The following is a 15,767-nucleotide window of genomic DNA, read 5'->3' as shown; positions in this document are numbered from 1 at the left end:
TTAATGTGTAAATATATGTATAAAAATAATAACGACAAACAATGATTTTCATCGTAATCGTAATTGAAACCGAAGTCGGAACTGAAATCGGAATCGGAATCTGAACCGGAACTGAAATAGGAATCGAGAATCGGAAATGAAACAGGAGTCCAGAATCGTAACTGAAATAGGAATCGGAAATCGTAACTAAAATAGGAATCGGAAATCAGAATCACGATCGGAACCAGCAGAATAGACTAGTGGTAAGCTTATAATGCTTTGAAAAAAGTGTCACGGGTTCAAACCCCACTGGTTTCTGCTGGCCAGACCATGGATTTGTGACTCCAGGTCGATCGTTGCCTATCAGAGTTTGCCAATTTATCTGATTTTCATTGAAACGGCAACATTACCCATTTTCTCGCAAATCTCGAATTTTCAGCAAATTCGAATTTCGATGAATTGCATAAAGTGCTGCAAATTTATAAATTTGACCATAAAATGTAGCTGTGGCTGTTAATTGATATGTATTTACTGAATTTCGCTGAATTGTTTAAAAATGGTGCAAATTTACAAATTCGATCATTGATGTCTATGCGGGTGTATATGGAAATAGAGCTGGAATAAGAATCGGAATCGAAATCAAAATTTTGAATTATTGAATTATAAAATTTGTTTTTTGTTATCTCCATACTTGTCTATGCACTCACTACATTACTTCAACTCAATAAATCCAAAGTTCCAAAGCAATCTGTCCAAGCACATCAGCGCACCCGCTAAGAGCGTCTAACGACTTTTCCCAAAAAAAGGCAGCATATTACAAGCCGCCATTTTTTCGGCATTTTGCGCGTGCAATTTCGCCAAGAAAATTCATCCCATAAAAAACCGATATAATAGCAACGCGTGGCTAAAAAGCCGAGGCATGTTAATGTACACGTAATATGGGTAAAGGGGGGTAACATATGGCACGTCTCCTCGTTTGTCCGAAAAAGTACCGCGGATCGCACATAAACGGGGTCGTCAGAGGCACTAAAACTGTGGCTCGGGCACGGTCGTCGTATCACGGCACTCTTGAATCCTATTACGGATCTTTAGAGCCGATATAAAATTAAAGAAATCACAAAAGACGGATGCAATTAAACGCGAGCGAAAATTAGCATGCAGATTGGACTTACTTTTAACATTCATTACTTTTATCGAATGTGGGGTTTAGCACTATGTACCTATACATACATACATATATACTTTAATTTGACATATTTTTTAAATTTATTTGATTTTTAAATGCTTTTTATTATTACGAAATTATCTATTATCTATTTTAATAGCTACTTGATCATTTTCTATTTTACAATTTTAATTTAATTTGGTTAGTAATCATAGTATTATATTATTCTAATGTGAATGTACAGCATAATAGGAAAAATAGCTCAAAAACCTATTTACAATTCTAATAAATGATCATAATACATCTAATACATAATATTAATTAAAGCCTATCTAAAGTCGATGACCTAAGGCAGATTGTGTTTAGGTAATCTGTGTATATACCTGAAGGGTATAGATATTTTGTTGTAATCACCGATACTCTTCACAAGTGTGTTAGTACATATGGTTATTAGTGATTCTGTCATATAATCTACTGGTTAGTTTGTTAGTAATGTCTCTAACAAACGGAATATTATATATGGCATGCAGTTTTTTTAAGTTAGTATATATGGGTGTATAATAAATTATTTTTAGGGATTTATTTTGTATTACTTGGAGCTTGGAGAGGTTAGTATTCGAGGCGTTATTACATACAGGTGAAGCATAGGTAAATAATGGTAATATGAGCGCGCTATATAATTTTATTTTATTTTGGGTTGATAAAACTATGGCGATTAATTAATCAATTATAGAATTTAAACTTGGAAAAAACGGCAAAGATGCCGTTATCTGATTCCACCTGAGCGAAATCTACAGTATTAAACTTTTACATTCATTTATCTATTTTATTTTACATAGATATATAACAGGAAAGCTTGTCAGGAAGACCCCAATGTGCCTTCCTGGACTATTAATTACAAACAATGCAGCCTTTTATTATTACATAAATCACTGTATTTCGAGAAGCTGAAGAACACGAAATAACAATTAATTAATTAAATAATTAATCCATTGACACATCTATGGATTTAGATTTTGTACATAATCAAATTTTACACACAATAAATACAGAAGATTTGTGACAACAGCAAAACATGATTTTTTGCCAATTTTTGAGGAACCATTTCAACAATGATCTGCTAAGAAACGAATACCGCCAAATCTAACCAGCAGTATGGCGGATCGAACCCACTGATCGCTTGGTGCTAGACATACACGCTACCATTAAGTCATACCGCTGGTTCAATGTAGGTACATATGTACGTAAAAACATTAATAACCTAAGAGAAGACAAACCTTTATAAAACAGTTAACCTACTGCCTGCCGCTAAGTACACGTTCACCCATTCAGATAAAACAAACACGTTCGCAAAAAAAAGACGAAAAGAAAAAAATGCATAAAATACCCATATTAACCCCGTAAGTGCAAACATGACGAAGTTTTTTTACGAGTCGTAATATTTTTACGAGGCACTCTCCTCTCGCGCGTCTTTTAACCCTTTCGAAGCGGTGCTACCGGGTTAAGGTTACCCTCGCGCACTTGTGCCGTTTTATTTTACACGCCCGGCCGAATAACAAAAGTTTGATTGTGGCACTGCCCGTAACGACAGTGCTGCGAACAATAAAGAGCTTTCGAAAGCACTCGCTTTAAAAGCTCGCCGCTCCGAAAACTCTATCGCCATTTTCTTCATGTGTGTGTGTGTGTGTGCACTTCGCAAATAGCGACTTAACGACCGGCTGCTCAAGTCAAACGTCTTTGCATACGAATGCTAACTATCATCGAGGGTTAACAAAAGAAATTGTCTGGTTATGTGATTGTTGAAACCCCGGCCGGAATCAATACATTTATTCTATGTACTTTATTTTTTAAACTATAATTATTTATTTTTTAAAAAAACAGAAACTGTAGCCAGCTGTATGGCTCAATGGTAGTGTGTATGTTTAGCACCAAGTGATCAGTGGGTTCAGTCCGCTATACTGCTGGTTGGATTTGGGGGTATTTGTGACTCCAAATCGATCGTTTCCTATCAGAGTTTACAAATTTATCTGATTTCAGTGTTGAAACGGTTCGTCTATAAAATTGGCAAAAACCCTCCTACCAGCTATGTCATCAATCGGTGACCGTCACCGCATTGAAAGGTCGAAAAATCGAAAATGTTCATTTACCATGAATATATATGAAAAGCGGGTAGTATAAATATACAATATCAGTGGCGTGCGGTAAAACTTTCTCTCCCTCTGTCGCACAGCCTCACTTAATTTGCGCGAGCAGGATACAAGAGGAACAGGCTTTTCCTCCCGTATCCTGCCCGCGCACATTAAGCAAGGCTGTACGACAAAAAGCGAGATAATTTCACCGCACGCCACTGATATATATTATATATACATAGTACCGTTTACCATGCATACATTCTTTTTGATCTTTCGACTTAAGATATTTGCTTTTTCGATCTTTCAACCTTTCGATGCCATGGTAAAAATATCTGAATTCGATTTATGTACAAAATGTAAAAATGTATAATTATGTACAAATCTAATTCCATAAATGTCTCTATGGATTAATATTTAATTAATGAATTATTAGTTTCATGTTCTTCGACATTTTGAAATACAGCGATTTATGTAAAAAAAAAATGGTGCAATGTTTTCAATTAATTGTCTAGGAAGGCGCATTGGGCTTTACCTGTTAGACTTTCTTGGTAATATACCTATACGTATCTATGTAAAAATAAAATAAAATAATTATGTATGTATGTATACATACTATGTACATAAATATGTACATATATAAAAATATGTATGATATACCTAAGTTGAAATATGATCTTAAATTATTACGAAATCTTATGCTACGTAAAATTTGATAGGGTTTAATTAAAATAATTGATTTAAGGGTTAAGTTTTAAGTAAATGTAACTAGATATTAAACAAAGCGAATACAAAATCAATTTGTAAAATAAAAATGTAACAATCTATAGCTAAAATTCCTATGTATTTTTGTTTGTTAGGAAAAATTTTGTAGGCAACATATTGAAATTACGCTATCATTACAATTCTATTTCACTTGTGCGTAATTAAATAAGTTGAATCGAATAAATTAGTATATACCAATTATAAGCAAAGAAAGAATTGCATTTCAAATAATTGTATAATAGAAAAGGGAAAGTCATACACCACTATCGATTAATAGTAAATAATAAAAGATACGAAAATGGCAGATGGACCATTTTATATTAAAAAAATAGGAAATTCGAAAAAATGTATGAAAAATTCAGTATCACAATATACAATTTAGTCACGTTTTGAAAAAAAAAAGTAAAAATGCATAAGGCTTAGAATGAAGTTTCCATTGTTAAATCACTGAATACGATATGTGCTTCCGGTCAGTGTGCATTGAAATCATAATAGGCGTATTATTACAAAAGAGCGGACTTTACCCCGGCACAGAGAAACCGGGTTTTCAGTCGGCTGTTTTTTTCTTCGTTCATATTTTCATGCAATGATTATATTATTTTTTTAAGCCGATAATCCTAAAAAGCCCCAGAGCGTCGTTTCGTCGACGCGAACCGCCGGGCAATAATTTAAAAACACTGCAATAAATCAACGCCAGCGAAACAGAACGCACCTGATAATGTAAAGAAATATGCCCCGACCATGAATATTCTTCCGGAAAAGCCTGGAAAAACGCATGAATTATTCAAATGGAGTTTTTCGCGGGCGCGAGCACGCTTTCCAAATTTAACGCGGGCTTTAAAAAACTTTATCCCCGTGGACGCGTGTTATTTTTTTCTCACATATTTGACGGAATATTTGAGTGCATTTAGCGACGATTATTTTTCTTTATCTTGAAACGTATCCCGAATATGGGAAAATTTTAAAAATAACACTTTTAAAAATACATTTGTGCTATTATTGTATGTAACTACCTAAATAAATAAATACATAAATAAATATTATTCGTATGAGATATAGGAATAGTGATAGTTCCTTACCACTGATGAGTACAACTCTATTGATGAGTCTTTCTATAGTCGATGATCGTCTATAGTCTCATTTTCATATTTTAGATTGTACATATATACATACCTAGGTACATACATATGTAAATATATATTTAAACATACATACATATGTAAATAAAGATATATGTATGTATATAATATATAAATGTAGAAGTTAATTTTTTTTGTTGTTTTTCAAATTTTATTCTTTCTGTGCAAAAAATTGTCTTAAAAATCGCTATAAATTCAAGACTAATTCCTTTCTTATACCAATAATAATGAATATCATCCATTGATGGAATTATGTTTATAAGCAATACTGATTAGTAAACATGGAGTTCACTAATTCAGTTACTACGTCAAAGCTATGCGAGAAAAGTATAAAATTTTGTAAATGACGTAATTAACTGGATTAATTTTATGCGATGGGATTAAATTTTCAACATAAAGATACGTCTGTTTCTAAGTGTATATAATAAATAAATAATAATCAATGACGTCTAAAAGCAAATGATGAAATTAATAAATCTTTGTAATTTCAATTGGAGCGTCATTTTGTATGTTTCACATGGGCTTAGAAATGAAACACAATTATTTTATATTGAAATACTTTATGAAATGTGGGTTTCAGATCTAAATGAGCTTTTTAAATAAATATATATTTAGGACACGTGAAAATTTTGAATATTCCAGTGAATAGTTTGACGATCATACGCCATTTTGGCGGTCTCAGATTGGCTTCAGCATCTGGCTTGTAAGCTCCATTAAGGCGTACTTTAGTAGAAATCAAATGCTTCAACTAGTTTGAAACTGGTCATTCTAGTATAATGCTTTCAGAATAAATATTATCATAGACGAAGTATGTAGGTCTGTGAGCCGAGTTAGTCTTGAAAAATTAACAAGAAATCCTGAAATTCGTAAGATCGAATGCCATTTTGAACGATGCCAACAAATTAAGACGGGTTATTTTTAATTGAAATATTACATAAACGGCTGGTTTGAATCTAATTTCGATAATCTGCAGGTTAAATTTAATAACGAACGTAGAATTTACGATACTATCAAAGTGAAGTTGAAATTTTAACAATGTAGGAAAATAGATAGAGAAAGATGTCAGAAACGTACAAAAGTTACGCGGCAGGGGAAAATTTAACGTAACCGAGTAAAAATTCTAGCAATGATAAAACTTTTCTCAGTGAACTAATCCGACAGAGAAATGACAGAGAAGCGCACTAGTTTGGCAAAGTACAAACGAGTTCACTCTACTACTACGTAGTAGAAATACGTAGTACATAGTAAAAAGAGAGCAAAAACCGTGCGAAAATACTTCAAAAGCAAAGTAAAGTGCCCCTACGAAGAATAATAGAGCATTAGAATAAAAAGCGGGAAAATGTTTTATTCAATGTTGATGAATGGGATTTGCACATAACACACTGTAGACCGGAGCACGCGTCACCCGATACATTATCCAAAGACGGGCGACGCAAAAACGCGTCACACACGCAAAATCTTAATTAATTTTGAATTAAGCTTTAAAAAAGTTTTATAATTACCGGCCACTACAGTATCGGCTCTGGCCAACCTCCTCAGCACGTGTTCGATCAAGCCGACGTCCGTGCATGCTTGCAGATTGCGCACACTTTTGCGCAAGATGGCGATGAACACTGACCAGATTTCAGCCTGAAACAAAAATAATACAAAACTATTACCAAACTGAAAACTTAACATAGAATAATAGAGTCGCCGTAGCAAATTGATCTATTATAAGGACCATTTGCAAGGACACTTAGTGTTCGAGAAAGTTCAACAATTGGCACTGAAATTTGATGAAATTACACCATTGGACATCCTATTACCTGTTTCCGTTTGCGAGCTTTGCAAACGTTCATTCGGGCATAATATTAAAGATAACTGGGTGGGTAAATATAGGTATAACCTGAAGTGCATAGTTACAATGAGCATCTCGTATAAGTCAATAAACGTATAGAAACTCCAACCTATTTAAAGCAGAAAAATATAATAAGAGAATATATGTACCTTTTCGTTCGTTTAGTACCTTTTAATGATGTTTAATTTTAACTCTTTATATAATAATTAACAGCTGAATCCACAATAACGCATGCAATTTCCGTTCCCGTTTCTCGATGAGTTTCGACAAGCGAATGTTTCAGTTTCAAATTAATACTTAATAATCAAATTAAATTACAGTAATGATGATTTGTTGAAAAAACGCAGGCAGCGGACACATTAGAAAATTTTCAATTGTTTATACCCTAACAACGCAGGTGGAGACGCGAAAACATTTGAAATTATTGCGTTGCAATGCCACTCATTCCCGTTTCCGTTCGCGTTTTTGGGCGATTTTTTCTACAGAAACCATCGCGGACATACACACAATAACTCTAAGTTTCATCGTAATCAGTTTAATGGTATAGGAACGCATACGTGACAGACAAACATTAATTTTTATATATGTATATTGATTTTATATATCATAGTTAAATTTCGGAACAATTGATAGCTCTCGAACCCGTTTTGAATTTACAAATATAAAATATAACAATATATAACGAACGAATCTCAAAACAATACCGGAGGTCGGGCAAACGGCTCAGGCACCTTTGTTATAATTTCGAGTAACAAACGAGGTTTTAATTAATTTGGTCTCGGTGTGATTCTGGCATATTTGGAGATCTTCCAAGGAGAGCGGATTTGTTTTCAATTAACCCTCCGACCGGGACGGGGAGGGGTTCCGACAACCCCGTCCCGATAAAATCTCAGGAGTCTGGCCGGTCCCGTGTCAAGAGCACGGTCGAAACGTCTAACGGCCAATGAAATGATTTATTGCTTTGGCAAAAACGTCAAGAAATACCTCCCCGAAGCGTATTGGAGATTATCGATTTCGAAACAATGAACACAGACGATTAGATTACGAGGGAGGGATGAAAAAAAAACAAAAACAAAAAACAAAAAAAAAAAACAAAAGGTGACGTGTCTGATAGATTTTGCAAGATGGGGAGTTTCGCAAAAATTCGCCAATAGTAGTTGTCAACCTTTATCAGTTTTTGACGTACTTTTTTTACTTTCGGTTTTGTCTGTCGAGTGTACATAAGTGGGATTGTGTTTGTTGGTTGACGCGTTTTTGAAAGACATTCATTGGAAAAGCTAGGACTGATAATATTATTTGTATTAAACAATGACGAGGGTTATTCAATAATACATTTTCTTATATACATATTTTTTATTATTTTTATTTTTTATTTATATCAGGTACAGGTACAGTAATCGAAATATAGTTTCAGAAATAGTTTTAGCTTAAGAGAAGATCACCCGAAGTATGCCAAGATTTGTGTCAGTAAAACAAGAAGAAATAGTACTTTTTTTATATTTATGACAATTTATTATAAATAATAAAATAAATCAACAAATTGAGGAACGCTTTATATTTATATTATATATATTAACCTGGCATGCGTTACAAAGCCAGAATAAGGCATGCAATTCCCGTTCCCGTTTCAAGTGATAGTTGGAGCTCAACTAACGTCTTTTCAACTCCGTATCGTCATGGTAATGTGGAAACCAACGAACACATTTCCTTGACTAGACAATGGCGCTTTAAACTTTCGCATCGGTAAAATCGTAATTACGAATATTATTATTGAGGTTTTTTCCCGTTTTTTTTTCACCGTAATCTTCCCAGACATGCATACAACAAATCCTGAAAGTTCCACCGTAATCGGTTGAGTGGTTTAGGAGCCTATACGAGACAGACAGACATTATATGTATGTCGAAAAAATATATATACATAGCTCGATATGTAGATGAATAAATATTTATTTACAGGAAAAATCTATGTACATAAAATAAAAAGGAGTCAACGATGATCCAAAATATATGAAAAGGCAAGCAACACGTAACGGCAAGGTTCAAGTATCATCCAACGAGACCACCTGGATGAAAGGACACTAAAGGTACTATACACAGGGGGAGATAAAGTGGTTATTGATACTCAGAATTGAATACACAAGCGGTTAGAAGACCCAAGGTAGATCCAGAAGAGTACTCGTTTATTATAAAGAGGTGCGTCAAACGCCGACGATGAATAACTTAATTACAGGAAGCATTTCTCATGCAGCGAGAAGATTTCCCGAAGCGTTTCCTCGCGATATAAATTAAGACTTTCCCTACGGGACGCGTTAAATTAAACGCAATCGTGCCTTTCACGGGATAAACAACAACCGAACCGAGGTGGATGTGGAAGATCATAAAACGTGATTTTATTATATTTAGAGGGGGGCGGCAGAGCTGCCGGGGCGGCCGCAAAATAAATCTTATCTCCCGGCAATCGTCGGACGAGAGCCATAAAAAAGAACGACCGTCATAAAGCATAAAGTTTTCCAATTACCGGACGACTCGGGATCAAATTAAAAATATTCCTCTTCATCGAAACCCGCACAACTTATACCATAGCCATCTCCTATACACGTAGATATCGATACACATCGCGCAAAGTCCATCAGAACAGACGCGAAACAAATAAGATATTGCAAAAGTTTGACCGCGGATAATAATATCCTATTATTCAAGTACATATGTATATTGAATGATGGATGTTTGTATATTGAATTAAAACTTTAGGACGCTTTTAGTGAATAGCTTTGAGCATGCAATGAAAAACTATAACGATAAAATAATACATGAAACGATTTGATAAGTGAAAATCATCCCCATCCCAACACCCTTGATCCTTTGAATTATATGAAAGATCTAACCTATGTACATATTTCTTACAATGCGGTCGTATGTATGACGAAGGTGGTTGATGTACATATATAATGGTGAGAAGTAATGGACGATAAATGAATGTAAAATTGCTCGAATAGTACTTAAGAGAATGTAAAAGGGTGCAAATGAAGGCCACAGATGCTGAACATTTCGAATTTTACTCGAGATATGACAGGAGATGTCAATTTGTAGAAACCGCTTCAATGAAAATCAGATAAATTGGCAAACTCTGGCAGGAAACGATTTACCTGGAGTCACATTTCCAAGGTCTATGTCTTTCCAAGGTTTTATACCATAGCCATCTCCTATATCACATATCCATAAGTCCATGCTACTGGCTACATACATGCATATTTGCATTTATGGTTTTGGCATATATGTATATTGGCGTTCATTCTTGATTGATTGAAACATTTACGTTGGAGTCTCATATCCAAGACCTGGAATCTCAAGTCCAAGGTGTGGCCAGCAGCAATGTGAATGTCTGTTTGTATTCCCAATAAGAAAATCAATACAGTTTTCAATTTAGAAATACCAAATTGAGTATACTATCTTACGATACTCTGGTGTAGACTATAGACTACAAAACTTTTTCTAGTTTTCATTCAACCGAACAACGCCGTGCTATTTATTCAACTGTAGAATATTATAATATAAACGATTGAATTTCTTTTCAATGTGAATAAAGATTTGTCCTGATTTGAATTCTCAAATATTGTATTATGTATATAATGTTATATGCATACATATGCATACATTGGAGTTATAGAGCGCACGTGAAACTGGAATAGAAGTCAAATGAAGTGTTATTTTCAACAGTTATTACACTTCCAGACGTAGACGGAAGAGTTTTAAAATTCAAAAGTCGAACTTGTGCAAGTACTTTGTATGAATCTATTATGCGAAAATTTGAATGGAATTTATTTTACAACTGTGGATGGGTTATAAAATGGACATTTCTAAAAATTTACAGTATATATTGTCATGGTATTGAATTATTCGAATAAAGATTTTTACTACAAAAGTTTCACAAATCAAATTAACATTCCAGATAAAATCTGAGGATCTCATCCGTCATAAAGTGCGACATGTCGGATTCCGGGTGTTCGGGTAGATTTGATAACCTCAAAGGCATTTGATCGAACAGTGTGTTTACTCGGAGGGTTTCACGATACCCCAGCTTCCCCCCGATAGATAGATTTATTGTGTAGTGCTAAAAGCCTCTTAGGTGGCCACAATATGTTCAATGTCGAGTCAACAGCCTCCCGTTGTTAGATTGACGACGTAATACCCAGAAACGTCGAACGAACAACACAAAAGAAAATTATTCCCCGCTATTTAGACGAAAGGAGATTTTCTTTCGGAGCAAAACGAGCGGAAGAGAAAAGAAAATCCCGTATTGAAGTATAACTGTAAATGTATAAATACATGCACGAGATGACAACGACGAAAGATAAAGAGTCCAACAGCAGTTGGAAGAAGAGGTGGTGGTAGGTGGGGAAATGAACATAAATAAATAAGCAATGTTTTTAACTTGAACATATTCTCATCCCCTGTCCCGTGTACATCTATTATAAAAGTTTTCTTGTGTTCCACTCTCGAGGCTTACGTCTGGATAAACTGCTCTTTGTGAGAATTTTACCATCGTTTTCACCGGAAAAGTTAGCCCTCGAATTCTGCGCTGTTGGTTTTCTTTGAAAAAAATTTGTCTAGGGTTGGTTTTTTTTCTCCTTCTTCTTCAAACGCGACAATTTATCGTGCGAATTTGAGAGACGTGAAAATGAGCGGTGTGCTTTTTTTGACAACTGTCAAATAAGCTCGAGGCGAAACACGAACAATGTCATGTCATTTTTTATTTCCGGCGAATTTGTACACGTTCGATATTAAACGAAAAAATGCAATTTACACCATATAAATATACATACATATGTATGTATATGATTTCCTATTGATAGTTATGATACTATGATACTAAATAATTGTTTGTAATTGGCCAGGAAAGCGCGTTGTAGTTTTCCTGTAAGGCTTTCCTGGTATATGTAAATATATGAATAAAAAAACGAATGAAACGTACTATCGGTTATGGCGGTCTATATTGATTATTGAAATTTTACTGATGCTTCCGAATGTTTGTCGAATTGAAATGCATCGGTAAAATTGACAAGTGTCAGTTGAATTGCACCGACTTCATTCATTAAATTTCTATGATATTGAAAGCGTCGATACGCTCAGTATTCAATGTGTATAAATTACAAAATCATTCCATGAAATATGTATGTATTATATGATAAATTACACTGCCTTTGATATTACATATATGATAAATATTAACATGTTGAAACCATCACGATGTTTTGCTAATTGAGCCGCTGTATTGGAAAGTGTTGGAAATCTAATTTTCAATTCCAAAAACACTATTTCAGTTTGAATTTTAATTCACAAATTGTTATCACTACTATTAATTTATTGTACATATGTACATATATTTTAAATAGTCTTTTATTCACTTTAATATACACACATATGAAATTCCCCATTTGAAATAAGATTAGCATCAGATCATGTAGATAGGAATTGCTTGGCGCATTGCTAAAAATCATCAATTTAGAGGCCAGCACTCAATGAAATCATTTTTATATTGAAATTTAATCAACAAGAGCTTCTAAACTTACATACATATATCATCTCATTTATCTGAATAATTGGGATTTTATCTCCTTGCAGCCATGAGGACAATTTCAAACTTAGATTCTCTAAACTATTAACAACTTTTATTTTATTTTTATTTATTTATTATACCGCAGTGGCAAAACATATAATCCAAAGCGCCATTGCTGCCAAACATATATAATTAAAATTTATCCATTCATTTTACAAGTATACACACTCTAAATTTGCAAGAAAATGGGTTAGGTTGCCAATTTGTAGGAACCGTTTAAATGTTAATCAGATTATTTGGTCGAGCTTTTCCCATCATATAAACTCTGATAGGAAAAGTCACGATCTGAAGTGACAAACCCTAGGTCTGGCCAGCAGCAACTGCCAGTATTTGAACCCGTGACCACTCTATTCGACAGCATTATATGTTAACCACTAACTAGTCTATGCTGCTGGTTAACTAAACCAATAACCCATATTTATTGAGCTTAATCCAATTAAAAAGTCATCTAACATCGCTATGTAATCCTGTCAACCGAATACTCATGTAATGCTTTCTTTTAATATCATAACATTCCTTGACCAATTTCTTGTATACTTTGCTATATTTTTTTGATTATTGAATCAATTTTCACCGCCTGCTTTCATATTTTTGATTGTTTGAAACTAATTGAATTAAAAATACACGTGAAGATATGTATACATTTTTTCAAATAATTCAGTAACTTCACACATCTTTCTTGTAAAATATAAAAGTAAAATCACAACAGAATAATATACATATATATGAATGTACGTATGTATATAAGTAGAACTATAACATTTGGGAATGTATAATAATTTACTCTATATACACGTAGAATAGCAACCGCACATCAGCATCCCCCCAAAGCACTCTCAACGTTAAATCTCAACTTTTAATAATGCGGTCTGACTCCAATTTTGGACCTCCGACACACAACGGTATTAAACGATGGGTTTGCGAGCCGAATAATACATAATTCGACACGGAGTGAGCGGCTTTCATTAATGCCGTCAAAGGCTATATAGTAATTAGGGGGTAGCGGGCGGTATGTGTGTATTAAATGGAATCAACCCTTAGTAAGGATCCACCCACAGCCCCCCCCCCCACACGCAGACAATAATTGTACATTAGCTGAGCAATGCCTCTGTGATAAAGTTTGACACAATCAGATGCCGAACAATGGGAATACGTCGTCATTAATTGATATAAATCCCGAAACGGCCGGAACTATCCTCGGTGTTGAGGTCGGGTCAATATTCTACAGGATTTGGATACGTATTTGTATCTTGCACGTATGTATCTATATATGTATTGAATGAAATAAATGGCAAAGTCTATAAAAGCAAGCAAGGACTCGTGATCAGTCTAAACGTGAAGGAACTTATATATTATTATTTATTTCAACCGAACTGTCACTGCGAGTGTACTAATACAGATAAAATTAATACAAGCATTTTATACAACGCGGATTCAAAAAAACATCATCCACAGTGACATTTATGGACAATTTTTTTGCAGCATTTTATTATAGAAATTGGCGAACTTCCAGGCGCTGAATAACTTGAGATTTGCAAGATAGAATGGAAAGGAGATGCCAAATTACAGGAACCGCTTCAATAAAAATCATAATAATTGGCAAACTCTGAAAGGAAGCGATCGACCTGGAGTCACAAGCCAAGGTCTGGCCAACAGCTACTAGTGGGAGTCAAACCGTAACCACTCCACTCGAAAGTATAATATGCTAATCACTGGTCCCCGCTGCTGATTATATATGAGCAGTTGTATTTTAAAGTCAAGTTTTCAGTTCCAAAAACACTATGACTTGATGCATACATTGTTTTGATATTTCACTTATTTATATTCGATATGTTCAGAATCTCGAAAAATCGTATTACAGGCCACCAGTATTTTTAAATATTGTTGAATGCGAAAAATTATATTTAATGTTTAGCAAATATTTATCGAAATGAACATATATACTTAAGTGAGCTCATGCCACGTACATATATATGAATTGGGTACTTTTTTAATGAAAAACTTTTAAAAACTTTTTAATGAAAAAAAAAAGTCAAACAGACCAATATCTACATCTATGTATATACATATGTATGTATATATAAAATTGAATGTCTGTTTGTCTGTCTCGTATAGGCTTCTAAACCACTGAACCAATTATGATGGAACTTTTGTTGTATGCATGTCCGGGAAGATTATTGTAAAAAAAGTCGCCCAAAAACGGTAACGGAAACGGGAAAAACGGGAATGAGTGGCATTGCAACGCAATAATTTCAAATGTTTTCGCGTCCCGACTTGCGTTGTTAGGGTAAAATAAACAAACAATTGAATAATTTCAAAAGTGTTCGCTGCCTGCATTTTTCCGACAAATGGGAACGGGAACGAGAATTGCATGCGTTATTGTGGCATTGCAACGCATGCCGAGTTCAGCTAGTACTTAATAAAAATATATTTAAAATTACTACGAATACGGAATGATTCTACACATAATTGTGACAGGAGAATAATCAATGATTTATTATGTCCGTTTGGTGTTCTCACCGGAGTTATGGACTGTAGTGAATTAGTGGACCTCATAAATTTTCATACACCGGGGAGATTTACCAGATGCAACTATTTATTCCACATCAAAAATTATGCCACTAATTATAACAAAAATTCAACGTTACCCTGACTTCATAAACTGGGAAACGAATTTAGCCAATTTGATTTTTTTTATATTAGTAAACATAGTTTGCATCATCATTTTTCTGATTTATACAAATGCTGAATGCATTTTATTTTATTGTTTTCATTCATTCATTTATTTATTCAATTAGTTTTAAAACTCATATTTTTTTTTTATATATTAATAGTGTTTTTTTTTGTTTTATTGTTCTATTTATAATATTATTGTTCAATGGTTTTTGCGGCCGTATACATATGTAAAGTAAATAAATAAATAAATAATATGTTGCTACTAGGTCAGTTATATGTACTTGTTAGACCGGTGATTTCACTGACGATTCTATGTACAGCCAAAGATTCAAACAAAAACGAGTCGAGTAAGCTCTTATTAAACCGCATAAAATTCCAGTAAAATTTCTCATAACACTTCGTACACATTTTAATATAATATTTCGAGCCGAAAATGCATACCGCGTCTTGCAAAATAATT

General features: G+C 34.0%; 1 protein-coding gene across 1 annotated transcript in view; it reads right to left on the bottom strand.

The window, feature by feature from the left end:
- Nucleotides 1-15,767, bottom strand: part of rg (A kinase anchor protein rugose) — a 748,758-nt gene that overhangs the window by 248,783 nt on the left and 484,208 nt on the right. Inside the window, exon 3 of the mRNA XM_077443290.1 lies at nucleotides 6,680-6,806. Within this exon, the coding sequence (XP_077299416.1) occupies nucleotides 6,680-6,806 (127 nt within the window). The remainder of the gene's footprint in view (nucleotides 1-6,679; nucleotides 6,807-15,767) is intronic.

The sequence above is a fragment of the Arctopsyche grandis genome, chromosome 12 (assembly GCF_051622035.1).
Source record: "Arctopsyche grandis isolate Sample6627 chromosome 12, ASM5162203v2, whole genome shotgun sequence".
NCBI lineage: Eukaryota > Metazoa > Arthropoda > Insecta > Trichoptera > Hydropsychidae > Arctopsyche > Arctopsyche grandis.
Note: the sequence above shows the minus strand (reverse complement) of the source record. Positions and strands in the feature narration are given on the sequence as shown.